Source organism: Prionailurus viverrinus, chromosome B2 (assembly GCF_022837055.1).
Source record: "Prionailurus viverrinus isolate Anna chromosome B2, UM_Priviv_1.0, whole genome shotgun sequence".
Lineage (NCBI taxonomy): Eukaryota > Metazoa > Chordata > Mammalia > Carnivora > Felidae > Prionailurus > Prionailurus viverrinus.
Window position 1 is genome coordinate 130,193,842 of NC_062565.1, and position 17,256 is coordinate 130,211,097.

Sequence of the window (17,256 nt, forward strand, 5' to 3'; positions counted from 1 at the left end):
GCCCCATGCATCCATCATGCAGCTTTTCCAGTTATCAACTTATAGCCAATCTTGCTTCAACTGTTCTTATGGCTTTAATTTTTCACTTTTTTCATGCTTTGATTTTACATGACAACATATTTTAGGTTGTCCAGTGTGCCAGATATTGTATTACATGATTAAAAGTGATGAAAAGCAAGTCTTTCCTCCATGCCACGCAATCTTAGTGGAGGCACACCTACATAAAGATTGTATACCGTGATAAGTAACTGGGATAAACCAAGGGTTATGGGAACACAGAAGAGAAAGGTGATTAATGCTTCCTTGAGAAATGGAGGAAAGGGAGTTTGGAGAACTCACAGAGTGAGATTGCAGGAGTTGGAGATGGGAAGGAAGATAGGACAAAAGGCAGAGCACAGAAGTGGAGAGTATTTGGGGGCTTAAAGGTTTTTTGTTTGGTTGGTTGGTTGGTTTTTGTTTTGTTTTGTTTTTTGAGAGAGAGAGAGAGAGAGAGAGAGAGAGACCAGGGGAGGGGCAGAGAAAGGAGGACAGAGGATCTGAAGTGGGCTCTGCACTGACAGCAGCAAACCCAATTCGGGGCTCAAACTCAGGAACCGTGAGATCATGACCTGAGCCGAAGTCAGATGCTCAACCGACAACCATCCAGGCGTCCCCGGAAGTTAGGGTGTTTTGGAAGTAGTAATAGAGATCTAGCTAGAAACATGGTTTAGGCCACATCCTGAAAGGCCTCAATCACTACTGTAAGAAATTTAAATTTTATTTCATAGGGGAAGGTGAACAATACAATGATGTTAACAAAGAACTGGAAAGATCAGATTAGTGTTTATGATGATATTGCTAGTGACAATGTGGGGCACAGATTTGATCTCCACATCTCTGAGCCTGGGACAGGAAAATGAATTAGAAGACTCATTTATGAGGACCAGTGAACATTAGATTAGACAAGACAAATGAAATACTAAATAGAATTGCATAAACTTTCTGTGTGGGACCACAGAAATGGGCTGAAGAGGTAGATCGGATAAAATGTTGTAGAGAAGATGACTTTTGACTCTGATCTTGAATATGAAAACATAGATGGGAAACAAAGGGAGAGGATTGCGATATTAGAGAACATAGCATGTGCACAAAAGCACAGGGCTCCAAAAACACAAGGAGGTTCAGGAACTCACATGGAAGAATGTGAAACCAGCTAACTAGCTAGCTAGCATGCCATTAAAACAGCACTAGCAAAAGATGGGGACACTTTAATGGACTCAAAGACCGTCAGTCGAAGCAAGACTCGGTGACTGATGGGATGTGGAGGGTGAAGAAGAGAAATGAGTTGCAAATCTGAGGGTCTTAGACTAACAATCTTTTAAAAGGTAGATTGTTTAACAAGATGGAACGTGCCAGGGCAGATTTATAAGAAATGACCATTTGTATAGTTGTGGATATGTTCAGTGGAACATTTAGATGGAAATGCCTGGCAGGTATTCGGATATTCAGGGTAAGAAAGTAGATTTAGTGTCTTCAGTGGGAGGTGATGAGATGCTGAAGATAATGAAACAGTGACTATTTGTTGATGGTTTCCTTCTATAACTAAGAACCAGGTGTAATCAAATCCTGTATGAAACATCCCACTCAGCTCAGTACAGCTCACAGCATGATGCTTAAGATTTGCGATGTTTTGTATACTGATTGCTCTGTATCCTTGATGATATAACCAGAAAATTTTATAGAGGGGCTGTCTCTGCTTTCCAGCCTAACATTTGTAACAGTATTCTGTTATGCCAGTAATTTATAACAGTAATTCGTTGGGAGATGTCTAGAGCTCCCTTTAATATAAACATTGTTGTACCTTATTCGGTTTACCAACTGCAGAGTGTATTTCTATACCATAGACTCACAGAGTTTCTGTTTCTTCTGTCAGGTTTCACCGTCCATAAAGAAGTGTGAGACTCTGGAAACATAGACTGGTCATCTTTGGGGGAAGCCTCTCTTCCTGAAAACCTGATATTGCACTGGGATTTGAATGTGTGTGTTTCTGTTTAATTGGGGAAGGAAGTGTATGGAAAGTGCTCCCCACCTATACAGCCCAGATAGGGCCAACAAGCAAAGGGACAGGTGCAGTGACTCTGCTGTCCAGCATGTGTATTGATGGTAAGCAACACCATGGTTATACCAGTTATTCTCCATCAGGAGTTTTAATCAAGGAAGATGAGCAGAAGACAATCGCTGGGTCCCTGTTACCAGAAAGCCAAATTGTAGAGTGTGGGTTAAAGAGAAATGGGGACTGGAATTGCTGGGCACTGGAAAGGGGTAGGGGTTGAAAATCAGAAAAGAAGAGAAATATTTCATTATGTTAATGAAGAAAAGAAAAAAAATCAAGGCATAAATATTTTTGAAGTAGGCTTTTGGTAGCTGAGAACTTATTAAGGGATTTTGGAATCTAATCACCCAATGTGGATTCCTTAAAGACCGGATCCTAGAAGAATCTTCCCGTTTCACCGTTATGTTGGTGCAGTATAGTACCATTATTTTATGTTGTGCCAGTGAATCCAATTGCCAGAAATAAGTCTGAGTGTTTTCATGCATCTTTTTCTTAAATGCAAGAGACGTTTATTGACTCTTAACAAGCATGCCTGCCCAAATTTTGTTGCATGTTTCAAGTAACATAGCTATATACACACTTTTTATTTTTTTATACTCCTTATCTAATGTACCAGACTTCTACAAGGATAACAGGACTGGGAATAAAGTCAGATGAATGTGACCCTATAAATCTGTAGGAAGCTCTAGAAATAAATCTTTTGGTCTTTCCCTAGCTTGATTATCTTCAAAGTCAAAGCAACCATGCTTGATCTAAGGAAGATAATATTGACAATCACAACACCTTTTTCAAAAAAAAAAAAATCTGAATCCAAAGTTAAAACTTAAATGCAAGTGTTCTGCCAGCAGTTAGGTCTGAGTGGGCATGGAAAGGACTACTCATTTTCAAGGCTGCATTAAGTTGGATTGCTGCTATTAAAAAAATTAAGTACATGGATCAAAAAAATACTCATCCAAAGGCTTAAAAGAACACAGGGAATTTCCGCGAAGTGGCAAGTGAGGAGGACCTCATTTTATATTTTGAGAGTCTGCAGATTACATCCGTAAATATAGCATTGACTTTCAGTGCAAAAGAATCAGTGAGCTTAAAGTTTGGAAGTCATGGAAGGTTTCTCTGGGAGTCTACACTCAGTATTGAGACACCCTCAATTGCCACCTTGCCGTTTTTCATGGAGTCCCAGGCACAGCATGGCTTCTGTCCCAAACACATATGATCAGATGTAAATACCCCTTGCATTCAATTGTTCTTTCATGATTGTTTTGTGCTCCTTGTATTAAAAACACATGAGACATATAATAACAAGACAGGACATGGTAGACATTTTATTCTCAGCGCTCAGGCTAAAATTTTCTGAAATGTTTCTGGTTCATAATATGGAAGACTGTAATTTGCAATTTCAACCAAAATAGCAAACATTTAATCTGGGGGATAAGTTTGGATCCTGTCGTTCATTTGTATTTTACAGAACCACTTGAAAGTGAATGATTTTGCTTACAAATAAAAACTTTTAGCCCCAGTTGGCCTGTTACAAAAAGCTGGGACCATTTTATAACCAAGAAAAGAAGTTGCACTTCTTGCTGCACTCAGCTGTGTGCACTAAAAAACCCAGATTCTTCACTGTTGTCATTTTAGTACTAGTGCAAGGTGAACTTTTGCTTTTGAAGAAAAAAAAAAATTCTGCATGCCCAAGTGTTTTTTCTTTCTGGCTGAAAGGTTTGCCCATGTCACGGTGCTTCGATCCAGCCATGGGCATTAAGTTAGTGCTGATTCTTGCCCAAGTCCTCCCTTTCCTTATAATATTATGAGATGATCACTTTTGTGTCTTGGGAAAAAGTCCAAGGAATGTAATGTTATTTTAATTTTCTAATCTTTAAATATTACCTTAATTTCTAGTCACAAGGCCTCCAAAAAATGCTAAATATAAGACATTTATCACTGTTTCGGCACTCGAGATACAGGTCATGGCAAGTCTCTATTTGGTTGATAAAAGGAACAATTTTTTCCCCATTCGTGGTGCCTGTGATGCAGTTTTAAATAATCTACAATGAGATGCACCCAGTTCAAAAATGACACTCTGGTCCTTCAGTATACTGTCTCGCTGGTACGATAGGTCAGATTTATGAACTACTCATACTTTTTCTTCATACCAATTGACACATTTAGAGAAAAGTTAACAAGTTAGAGAGAAATGAAAAAGCCAAAAATACTAGCACCGCTAGTCTAATATTTAAGAGCCACCAATTATGTCATGAGAATGATTCTTTAAATAAAAAGCTGTGGAAACAATCGAAGGGTTATGAGCTAACCTGTATTTTGCAGAATAAGGTTCTATATTAATAGCTAATTTGAGGAGACGGAAACACTGCATATTCACCTGGCAGCCCATCCAGAGGCCTCTTGTCTGGAAGACCCAAAAGAATGCAAAGTTGTGGACCACCCTATGCCCAATGCCAGCACTTCTGCTGTCCAACCAATAAGCTGCAATTCTATGAAGAAAATAAGTATGTGCACGAATCGGGCTGTTGTAACACAAACCAGGCTGTTCCCTACTTAACGTGAGACATTAGGCTGACATAGAGGAAATGAGTTTTCCTGAGTCCCCAAGATATGATTAGGGAAGCAAACAAACCCATATCCAGGAAGATCCCAGGCAGGAAAGAACAAGACAGACCATAAAACACAAAGGGGCCATCTCGGTCTTTTGAAAAATCAAGCAAAAGAGCATTACCATTAAGGTTGTGAGAAGACGCCATGGGCTTTATCAGCTTCTCCATGGTCTGACAAAATTAGTCCCCTGGTGATCAGCGTGAATTTAAAGCAGCCCTGCCTGATAATTCCCTGTGTATGTGAAATGTCTTGCATTTTTTATGTTTGATATGATTTATGTTAATTCCTTAAATTATTTAAACTAAATCTATAATATTCAGAGGACCATTTTGGGTATCTGAATAGCTGTTCTAAGTGGAAGAAAAAGCAAACTCATCCATCTTCTCTGATTTACCCAGAAAAGCAGACTTTCTGGTTTCACTTTCATCTCCTTTATTAGCATAATGATTGTAGTCACTTACCTTTCTCTAACGTTAGTAAATATATTTCTGTTAGAAACTTCTGAAATGTAAGTGGAAATCTATTTAAGACAGTAAAGGAATTGAATGCACCCTTGAAAGTCATCAAATATTGAAAATAAGGGATAATTTCTTAAAACCTGTAATTTGGGTTTCACACCCTGCAGTTAATTCAGTGCTGCATTGGTACTTTGAAAACATACAGTAGCTTACACTTAAAAGAGAAAACAGTCTGCATTAACGCTGCGTATCCTGATACGTACCACGTTTTAACACGTAACAGGCGTTGTGTTTATACTCAATAGTCAGACACAGCTTGCAAAAATGATACCATATTCGCAATAGAAGACAACTTTGCCTACCACATAGTTGTAGGTGCACATTTAAAGAGTGAAAATGCAAAAAAAAAAAAAAAAAAAGAGTGAAAATGCTCTATTCCTCCTTTCTTGCTCAAAAATTTCTTCAGTTTATTATTCTTTAAGTGGTCCCAGCAGCACATTAAACATAGTTAGAAGCCTTCCTCAAAACTGGGTGAGATGGAAGAAATATACAATTATGTCATTTTCATCAATATGGTAGCTGAAGCATTTCTAAATTCCAGCCATATTATTACCCCTAACCTTACTAGTGAAAGTATATAATTTGTGACAGGAATTAATTTCTTCACGTCATTGGAGTATGTTGTGAGCAGTAAGGAGCCACTAGGATGCAATTTATTTGCAGAGTTGTCCCTTGGCCTCTTGAAATGGGTTATGTTCCACTATTGAGTATTTGCTGTCTTCTTATTGGCAGGATGTATCACACTGTTTTGCTTGGCAAAGCAGAATGAACTTCTGGAACTGAAATATGTCCTAGAGGGGAATGCCATGGCAAAAGTCATCATCAAATTAATAGGACCATTTTTCTGAGAGAAAACTTATCTTTAGGTAGTTCAAATTCAGATTTCCAAGAGCTTGGCAGTGACCAAAGGCTGGTGAGGACAAAGGTAGAATACTCCCAAACCATTCTCACTTTCACTTTCCTTTTACTTTCGGTAATAATTAAGCATTAGCTTTATATGAAAATGGGAACCACCATCACATTTCTAGAAACCAATGGAAGCATATCTCATAAGGTCATTTCAAATTAACAAATCTCATATACATTCTGCAAGATTTCTGGCATAAAATAAAATAAAATAAAATAAAATAAAATAAAAAAGAGAATCCTGTGGCAGCTATTCTCACCAAAAACCAACCCTACCGGCGAGGGTCATTTTTAGCAATGCTAGGATTTACCGCACAAAAAATGTCATCCAGCTTGTCACGTTGCTCGTGCAAGGTGCCCCTATGTGCAGAGCACTGTTGATCAGTGTTTCTCAGTGAGGGTGCCTTTGACATTTGGAGCTGGGCAATTCTTTGTTTACAGAAATGTTCCCCACGTTGCAAGACATTTAGTATCCTAAGCCCCTGCTAACTAAATGCCAGTAGCATGCCCCAGTCACTGTAAAACCAAAAGTCAGAAGCCCTCCCCAGTGTTCAAATGCCCTCCTAAGGCCGTACCACCTCCCGTGAATACCCCTGTCTAGTGTGGTTTGAGGACACACAGGGAAACTACCTATTTCCAAATATCGTCCTGACTGCCTTGTATTACTTTGGGCCCTGAACAGTTTCCTTCCCTTTTATTTTTCAAGGCTTCTGCTCCAGGGAAGCTTTAGTTTGCCAGTTCTTCAGGGAGGAGGTTGTCTGGCAGCCTTGGCAGTTCGAGCGGGCATAGTCACTTGGCAGGTCCCTCTTCTGTTCAGGAGAAATTTCAGATGAAGCAAAGTTTCTTCTCGGTTTTGGTCTCACAGTTTCACTTCAGAACTACACTGTTGATCACAATCTTTGTCAGTGTCATGAGGATTGAATTGTACGGCTTAATACACAACTAACAATCCACATAAACAAAGCCTGTGGTCCATGAAAATCACCGGTAGATTTCACCTGGTAAGGTACATCCCTTGAGTTACAAAGTAGTCACCTCTTTCCCCTCTTAAAAGAGCATTTAATCTACATGCGAATGCTTGAATTCTCCCTGTATAAATATAGTCATGCAGTTCAATTTTACTAAAATTCTGAAGTATGAAGGAAGCGTGGATTAACTGGATGGCATATGTATTGTTCCTACTTCGATGATGGTCATACACAAAACAAGATGAATTTTACCTAGGTGAAACATTAGTAAACTATGCGAACGATACATAAACATACTTATTCTCTGTCACTTTTTATCACCAAAACTGAGTAGTAAATATGTCCTGAAATAATATGCATGAATGGTGGCTTATAGAATGGAATAATTTAGCCACTAAAATTTTTTTAAATATTAAAGTTTCTAAATAATCTTTTTCGAGACAGAGCAACTCAGAGTCGATAAAGGTGATTATATTGTGAAGATTTAGATGGTGCTTAAGAATTCTTAGCTTGTTAAATACCAGTATTTTTTTTTTCTTTTTAAGAATAAATTAAAGGGAGTAAATGAGGCAGAATGCCACTGCACCCTCAGGTCAACTTCATGATATATTAAAATGCCAATAATATTTGTGCCACTTGCCAATTTAGGGGACTTTCCCTTACTGGATGCTTTTATTATAGTTTGACTGTATCATTACATTGCTTCGAGAGCCTTCACAAAGAGATGTCACCATTGCAGTGCTAACTAGCATTTGAAAACAATCCGAATAAATCTAGGGTCAAACCACTTTCATTACTTAAAATATAGGCACTAATTTTTATTTTTATTTTTTTTAATATTTCTTCTGTGGCTTAGAAATGTGCCAGTGTTCCAAACATTCTGCACCAGTTTCACCAGATGTAGTACCTAGCAAAAACCTAACCTGTCATTTTTTTCTGTGTTAATAGTGACCTTCAAATAAAGCACTATATGCATTCTTTTGTTATTTCAAGCTTTGGTTTAAGTGGTTAAGAGTGGTAAGCTGTGATCATTATCAGACTGACTGAATGATTCCTGATTTCCAGTGAGTGATCTAATTCTACATATGACACAGGTACAATATCTGTGAGTTGTAAATAACTGGAACTATACACTGATTAACATGACAGTTTCTCTTTTTGTTGTTGTTGTTCTTGATCTGTACTGTATTATAGTATGTGGGTAGAAATACCTCCAAGTATACACAGATATGTATATGTATTCCACTATTGCAACCTGAAAGACAGACTATGTATTATCTTTTTTTATTCCTTACTGGTGTTTGTGTTATTTAAAAAGCAAAATTATGCTCTACTTAGTTGTATAATATTATAGGATACTTTGCTGTGCACAATTCCAAGTGCCTTAGAACATTGTTTAGCTTTCTTAAGTATATATAAATGCATATATGTATAAAATTGGGAAAAGTTACCTCAATAAAATCATTGGGAAATCCCCAACTTTAGTTTCTTCCAATTCTATTGTATTGAGATAGTGCTCGGTATTTTTTAATTAAAAGCTCACTGAGTTCTCCCCTGTAAAGCAAGAATAAGATAGTTCTTCTAATTGTTTATTATTCCAACTGCACCTAATTCAAAGATTTCTGTATGTAAGGTCTCGTGATTTGTACTTTTTATTTAAAATATCTGTCTAAGAATTACTGCGCGAAACAGCAACTTACAGTATATTTTTAAAACTTGCTTTTTTTTTTATATCTGAGGATATTTGATGTTGATGTTTTTATTGACATTATACTGTGTAAAAATAAAAGCTAGTCCCTTTAGAGTTTATAATACAGAAAATAAACAAACTTCCTCATTATGCTTACTATTTAATGTATTATAAGCAAAGAGAGGTTGGCAGCATATTTTGGCCAAAAAAGGAATTGGAATATATTTATCACTTTTTCAACAGTGGTTACAAATTGTAACTTAGCCTCCCTCAACTCTGGGATAAGGGCAAAGGTATGAGAGGAAAGTTGACAAGCAATTTGTGTATCATTATCCTAGATAGAAGATATATAAGAGAAGACTGGGACTAAAAAGATTCTTTAAATTTTTTTTTTAATGTTTATTTTTGAGAGAGACAGCCATGAGTGAGGAAGGGTCACAGAGAGAGGGAGACACAGAATCCAAAGCAGGCTCCAGGCTCTGAGCTGTCAGCACAGAGCCCAATACAGGGCTTGAACTTGCGAACTGTAAGATCATGACCTGAGCTGAAGTCGGATGCTCAACCGACTGAGCCACCCAGGCGCCCTGGGACTAAAAATTTGTAAAGTAGGTTTGAAAAACTGTCCCTAAGTATGCTATTAAAACTTAGCTATACATCCCCAAGGTAAGTATAATAGTTCAACAAGTACTTCCCATTTTTGCTCACACTAAACTAGGGTCTACATTGAAGCATTAATTTCTAAAACCCAGTAGTGGTAAGAAATAGATAATTTTTTTTTCATTTTACATAACACCGTGATGGCATCAGATTTATTGTGATTGTCTCTTTGCTAGACTCCAACTCAGATATCTGTATGGAGTGGCTGTCACTATGCTGCTGTCCACATGGAAGCCAAGTCCTTGCTCATTTTATGGCTTTTGAACTCTGCCCTTTAACAGGTGGTCACTAAGAGTAGAACACATGAAACTCTAGAGAAAGGCTAAGAACCTAAAATTTGTGTGAAGGCTTTTTTGCTCTTTTGCCAAAAACAGGTACCATTTCTAGGGTTTTAAGGAGAAAAGCTGTAGATAACTTTTCACAATTAGAAAAATATCCTAAGGTGGAGAGAACTTGCATTTCAATGCTTGTTAACTCAAGGGGCGCCTGGGTGGCGCAGTCAGTTAAGCATCCGACTTCAGCCAGGTCACGATCTCGCGGTCCGGGAGTTCAAGCCCCGCGTCAGGCTCTGGGGCTGATGGCTCAGAGCCTGGAGCCTGTTTCCGATTCTGTGTCTCCCTCTCTCTCTGCCCCTCCCCCGTTCATGCTCTGTCTCTCTCTGTCCCAAAAATAAATAAACGTTGAAAAAAAAAAAAATCAATGCTTGTTAACTCAAGGATTTGTTCCTGGATGGACTTTTGACCTCAGCTGGCCCAGGTCACTCTGAAATAGGAAGCACTCAACATTTGGAAGAATTTGCCCCTAATTATCAAGTAGGCATACTCAGCAGCTCAACCTTAAGTTATAAGTCATCTTCTCCATTGTCAATTTAAATGTTACCTCTTTACGTTCAGCCCCTTGATTACCTCTGAAATCTTGGTCTTTGCCTGAGTCTTCCCCAGCCAATCCGTTCTTAATCCTGCTACCACATTATTCTTCCTAAAGGATAGGCCTCATATAATTCCTTCTTAGAACTTTCCAGTGAGTCCCCTCTGCCTACTGAATACCTCCCAGGTGCTTCAAGCTAGCCCTCAACATCTTCTGTGGTTTCACCATAGACCACAGTTCCAGATTATTCTTTTATTCCTCACTCGGGCCTAAGTGAGTGAAACTCGTTGTTTTCCAAATAAATACATCATGCATTCTTCCAACATCACAACTTTGCTTAATTGCCATTCCCTCGAGCTAGAATTGTCTCCTGTTTATTAACATCCACCCATCCTTCTAGGAAGGGCTCAAATGTCTTCTCCAGCTATTGCGTTGTAGTTTCTTTAAAGTGTTCAACACCAGGGGCTCCTGGGTGGCTCAGTCTGTTAAGCATCTGACTTCTGGCTCTGGTGATGATCTCACGGTTCATGGGTTTGATCCCTGTGTTGGGCTCTGTGCTGACAGCTCGGAGCCTGGAGCCTGCTTTGGATTCTGTGTCTCCCTCTCTCTCTGCCCCTCATACTCTGTCTGTTTCTCTCTCTCAAAAATAAAGGGATGGAAGACTAAAGAGCTTAACAATGGCTAAATTTTGAAGGTCCTTCTAACCTTTCTAAAAGAGTTTGAAATTTATTCTTAAGACGAAGAATTTTAAGCTCAGGGGCAACATCCTCAGATTTGCCCTGAGCTATAATGACAAGACTGGACTGGAGGAAGCAATGTTGGAAGCATGAAGACCATTACTATTGCCATAATCTGACTGGAAGATTATGGTGGCCTCAACCAAGGGTTTTTTTTTTTTAATTTTTTTTTTTATACATTTTTTTTTTCAACGTTTATTTATTTTTGGGACAGAGACAGAGCATGAACAGGGGAGGGGCACAGAGAGAGGGAGACACAGAATCGGAAACAGGCTCCAGGCTCTGAGCCATCAGCCCAGAGCCCGACGCGGGGCTCAAACTCACGGACTGCGAGATCGTGACCTGGCTGAAGTCGGATGCTTAACCGACTGCGCCACCCAAGCGCCCCTCAACCAAGGTTTTAACTAAGGGAATGAAGAGAGAGACATAAATTCAAGGGACAGCTGAAGGGTAAAAGTGATTGTTGCCTGTGGTAAATGAGGGATATGGAAAAGTAAAGACTCTACCTATGTTTTCCGCTTGGGCAACTTGGTGGATGGTGGTGATGCCATGTGCTGAAATAGAAGGCAGCAAAGGTAAAGTTGTGTGAGTGGGGCGTGTGGGGACAGAGAGCCAGGCCAGGAGAGTGGAGGAGGTATGGAGAGGTGAGGCATTTAATTTGGACGTGAAATTCAATTTGGATTGTCTGCCTGTTGAGACATCCGCACATGGGTAGATGTAAGTATTCAAGTGGATATATGAGTCTAAAGGTCAGGAAGAAGGTCTGGCCTACATAGAGGAAGTTGGGAATATTAGCACATGTAACAGAAACTCTGGAAATGAATACGCCTCCCTAAAGATAATGTAGCTGAAGACTAAATAAATTAGCACAATGAAATTCAATGAACTATTTTTTCTTCACCAGACTTTGTTTCCAAGACCATAAAGTCATTTCATTTACACATCATCTGAGTGCTTTGGAGAATATATGTATTTTTAATTTTAACTGGGTTTTACTGGTTAGCTTAATTTTAAGTAAAATGGAGTAGTGTTTTATGTAGAGGGTTAAGTTGTAAAGCAAATTATATTTGAAAATATATTTCCTCAAATACAATGAACGTACATATATTTCAATAGGTTCACACAGCCTATTTTTACTTCAACAGTGAAATACGTGGCTGGTTCTGTAATTCAGCCACAGATGAGGAAGTTAGTTTACATTTAAGTACTATCTTGTGTTAAAAAAAAAAAAAAAGAAAGAAAGAAAAAGAAAAAACAAGCAAACCTTACCTGAAAAAAACAAACCAACCTTACCTTTAAGCATAAGAATTACACTCAGCACAATGAGATGCTCATACCATAAGCACAGAGAATATAGTAATCGAGGAAATAGTGGTCAGTGTCTCACCCACATTCCCAGTATGAGTTCATTGATGGAAGGCAGGGAGAATCACTCAGTAGTAATGATGGTAATCTTATTTCTTTCTCATTTGCTGAAAACATACAGTTAAATTCATAAGTTGAACTCATGGATAATGTAATTACCCCATATTTTTTCAAAGTTTGTCACCTGTCTCAATAGTGTCATTGGCACTTAAAGGAGACTAATGATTTGTGAGCTTTTAATAGCCCAAAGCTAGAATGAGCATAACTGAATCATACCAAAGAAAACTCAAAATTCATGTTATAATTAGAAAGGCACAGTAAAAAAAAAAAAAAAAAATGGATTAGTATTTCCAAAGTGTATTCACCAGTGAAATGTATGTACTTTCAACTCAAGGAACAGGAGTCAGTAAACACAAAGCCAAGAAATATTATGAGTTTGTGCTGTTAAAAAGGATTTTTAAAAATATACAATTGCTGGGGACTACAAGCTAGCAAAAAAATCTAAGTATGTAATATAAAGGACCTGAAAGGTACTGGGATTTGAGAGAAATCAAAAGGATTAGGACCGAAGGAAGCTGACAAGTTGGGTTAAAAGGCAAGCTGGGAGATTCCCATGATGTGAATCCGATTTGAAGCAAAGCACATGTTCCCGGACAAATCCCAGGTGCTGGGGGCCCTGATTTCAGCACACGGCCATCCTGAGGCTATCATGAAGTTAGGTGAGTAACTTACACTAACCTGGAAGAGGACAATGCTAACCTTCGCTGAGTGCTGAGCACAGGCCAGGCACAGGCTCCAGAAAACGTGTTTTCTCATTTAATCCAATAACGATTCCTATAAGGTAAGTATTAATAATATTATCCTTCCCGTTTTACATTCAGGTGAGAAAACAGAAGCCCACTCGCCACCCCAAGTTACACAATAAAAGTGAAACAAACCAGAGTCTAATTTCAGCGAGTATACCAAGCATACTATAGCTGTCATTTAATTTGTGCTTCACTGGAAAATGATGCATTTCCAGAGCAGCACACACTTCCATTTCTGGTTTTGTGAGGACTTTGCGCCTATCCTTGCCTTTGAGCTATTTCGCAACTTTGTAAGTTGTAGAAAGCTGACAGTAATGTGGAATAATTCTTGGCTCCAGACACATACATGAATTCTGCCCAGTGGAAGTTCAACTGTCTTCCCTAGGTCACTGGGAAAGAAGCCAGTTTTGTCTCCATTTGCACATTCTTCTCAGTATTCCTGCTCTTTAAACGTTTTTCTGAATTATCCTCTGAACTAATTGTAACATCTTCTGTTTCCCTCATTAAAAATTTGTTAAATAAAATCTTTACATGTGCTCACTTTATGCATATATTTTTTTAATATTTATTTTTGAGAGAGAGACAAGAGTATGAGAGGGTCAAAAAGAGAGAGACACACAGAATGTGAAGCAGGCTCCAGGCTCTGAGCTGTCAGCACAGAGCCCGACGCAGGACCTGAACCCATGAACCGTGAGATCATAACCTGAGCCGAAGTTGGACGCTCAACCGACTGAGCCACAAAGGTGCCCTCACTTTATGCATATGTATGAGAGTCATGGGTTTACCATTAAAAAATTATTCTTTAACAACGTTTATTGGACAAGATTATACTAGTATTTAACCTCATTTTGGTTTTTTTTTTAAGATTGTTTTTTAATGTTTGTTTATTCTTTTAATGTTTATTATTTATTTTTGAGAGAGAGACAGAGCACAAGCAGGGCAGGGTCAGAGAGAGAGGGAGACACAGAATCTGAAGCAGGCTCCAGGGTCTGAGCTGTCAGCACAGAGCCCAGCATGGGGGTTAAACTCACAAATTGTGAAATCATGACCTGAGCCGAAGTCGGATGCCCAACTGACTGAACCACCCAGGCACCCCTATGTATTTTTGACAGAGAAAGAGAGAATCCCAAGCAGGCTTTGGCCGTCAGCATGGAGCCCAACACGGGGCTCGATCCTACGACCTGTGAGATCATGACCTGAGCCAAAATCAAGAGTCAGACTGTTTGATTGAGCCACCCAAGCGCCCCTTAGAGATTTTATTTTTAAATGATCTCTATATCCACCGTGGGACTCCAACTCACAACCCAGAGATCAAGAGTCACATGTTCTATCTGCTGAGCCAGCCAGGTGCCCCACTTTGGTTTTTAACTATCTTTACTTTTTTTAGATACCAAACATAATACTTCAAATCTTCACTGTAAATATATAAACAATAAAATACATAAAACAATGTAAACTATTGTGTCTTTTTCCATTGTTTACGGTTATAAACAATGAAAAAGTATGTCAAATAGACCTCTAACGTTCCTGTAATCCCAGCTCCTGATGGAAAATCGCTATGGCGAGTTTGGTACATAGTCAACCAGATAGTTCTCAGTGCTTGCACTGATATGCCCCGATTCGAGAGACACCTCCCAACCCCCCCCCCCCCCCCCCCCCCCAGAACAAACCACCAGAGTCCAGAGTCAAAGCCAAGCGGCAAGGGTCCTTTATTGCAGGTTCAAACCTGGTCCCCTGCGCACTCGTTGCCGGTGACGCTAAGAGGCCCCGAGCAAGGATCTTACAGCTTCTTTTATAGACAGGCACAAACAAGTTAGGGATTTTTTTTTAGAGGTTACAGAGCTGTTGTTGGTTGACATTTAAATTTGAACGCTCAGCAGAACTTGATTGGTTCCTGCCTTTATTTCAAACCATTCAGCAGAACTTGATTGGTTCCCGCCTTTAAGTCAGACTACAACCGGCACGCCCTGGCTGGTTTCAGGAATGGCGGGGGAGGGGGGGGAGGTCTTTTCTTTGCAGTTGTGAGTACACCTGGTAATTTTTCTCTTAGTCTCTCACGCACTATGATATTTCTGTGTAAAATGTTTTCTATTTATAATTTTTAACAACAATAAATGCCATTTGCATAGTGTTCTACAACCTGCTTTTTATTTCATGGCGTTCTACACCCGCTTTTTTTCTGACTGAATAAGTGTCCACATCCTCTTTCTTAGAACAGCTTCATAAGAGATTATGGTTATTAATTTTTTCAATTCATCCCTTACTAGTGGAATTTTAGTTGCGTTATTATTGTCTAATAAAAACAGTGCTACTGTGGACATTCTGGTACATCATCTTGATGCTCTTTCCCTTTTTATATATTAACTATCTCCATTAGCTCTATTAATATTGTCAAGCACGTAATTTATAACTCCTAAAGTCACTGCATCACTGTCTAGTTAGTTTGCTGTATTCAAGCAAGTTTTCTCCACTTTTTATGTGCGTTGGTTTCCCGGTGCTGGGGGTCTTTGGGCAATACTGACGGAGAACCACTGCTAAGTGTGATATAAATGGTGTTAAGACGGTAAAAACGGTTCAATGGGAAAGTTCATTTCTCATAGAAAATACAAAATTTTTCAAAGCCTAGACTAAACCAGAAATTAGAATTAAGTTAATTAAAATTCTGTTGGGGTGCCTGGGTGGCTCAGTCGGTTAAGCATCCAACTTGAGCTCAGGTCATGATCTCATGGTTTGTGAGTTCGAGCCCCATGTCAGGCTCCGTGCTGACACCTCAGAGCCTGGAGCCTGCTTTGGTTTCTGTGTCTCCCATTCTCTCTGCCCCTCTCCTACTTGTGCTCCCTCTCTCTTTCGAAAATAAACATTTAAAAAAAATTTTTTTAAATAAAATTCTGTTTAATTATTTTGAAATGGATGCCATTTAGTAGAGCATACTAATAAGAGACTAGGTGGTTATTTATTAGTGATAGGAAATTTTTTTCTGTGTTAAGACAAGCCAAGGTTTTGTATATATATACTACTTTAATGAATGCATTGTTCTAGATACTGTATTAAACAAATATTAAATGAGCTTACACATATATAGTATAACTCTAATGCAAGCAAGCTCACCATATGTGTCGACTTTTTGAAATGGGTATATTGTAATGGTTAAGGGTGCAATTCTCCGGCTACACCTGAATTCACAGTCTGGCTTCATCATGTAGGGTTCTGTGCTCTTGGGCCAAAGTCCACTTAACTTTATGTTCCTCAATCTTTAATCTGTATATAACAAGAGAATAATGATAGTATATCTCTTAAAACCTTCCTTAAGAATTTAAAGAGTAAATATATGTAAAGTGCTTTAAACAGTCCAATTCTTATTGAGTCCTTACTATGCTATATGCCCTGGGGGAAGTAAATTAGGTAAGACAAAAATCCTTGCCCTCAAGTGGGTTTCTGCAACTTGAGTCTAAAGACATTTGAGAATGGTACGGGTTTATAATTTGGCGTAACTGAGTAGTCACAGGGTACAGTGAAAACATTTAGGGTGGGCCCTAGTTTTGAAGAGTGTAAGTTTCCTAGGGGCAGAAATGGCCAAGCTAACACCTGAACAGGAAGGCGAGAGAAAGAAATTTTCAGATGGGCACAAGAAAGTCCATCTGTTTTAGGTACATTTGGGAACTGCAAACAGTTTGACAGGGCTGAGTCATAGAGTGATGTGTGGGGAATAGGAGACACAACACTAAATTGAGGGGTAGAGGCCAGATGATAGAAACTCTCAGCTGCTATGCAAGAGTTTGGACTTTATCCTGAGGCCAGGGCATAGACATTGAAAGGTTTTGCACAGGAAAATGACATGATCAGATTAGAGTACTAAAAATGATAAATTTGATAAGAGGGGTAATGAGGTGATATCTTTGGCTATTTAAAAAGTAGAATGGACAGAATTTGCTGGCTGCCTGCTTTATGGTGGTAATGTAGCACATGGTTAAGGGTGTGGCCTTCTTGACCAGATGGGCTACGCATCTAACTTTTCCATTTATTGTGTGACTTTAGGCAAATCA

At 38.9% G+C, this 17,256-nt stretch overlaps 1 protein-coding gene and 1 long non-coding RNA gene across 4 annotated transcripts in view; one reads left to right on the forward strand and one right to left on the reverse strand.

Annotated features, from left to right (window-relative positions):
* The window catches only part of PHACTR2 (phosphatase and actin regulator 2), a 132,123-nt gene extending 125,768 nt beyond the window's left edge, over positions 1 to 6,355 (forward strand). For all 3 annotated transcript variants that reach the window (XM_047857872.1, XM_047857874.1, XM_047857877.1), the window contains one exon: positions 1,913 to 6,355. In XM_047857872.1, the coding sequence (XP_047713828.1) occupies positions 1,913 to 1,928 (16 nt within the window). In that variant the 3' untranslated portion in view covers positions 1,929 to 6,355. The remainder of the gene's footprint in view (positions 1 to 1,912) is intronic.
* Positions 6,356 to 6,869: 514 nt separating this feature from the next.
* On the reverse strand, positions 6,870 to 15,010 carry LOC125165250 (uncharacterized). The gene is made up of 5 exons (XR_007152039.1): positions 14,884 to 15,010; positions 13,146 to 13,241; positions 12,430 to 12,514; positions 8,543 to 8,645; positions 6,870 to 7,006 (listed from the first exon to the last, which is right to left on the reverse strand). It is a non-coding gene; the product is annotated as an uncharacterized LOC125165250 (long non-coding RNA).
* Between the last annotated feature and the right edge of the window lie 2,246 nt (positions 15,011 to 17,256).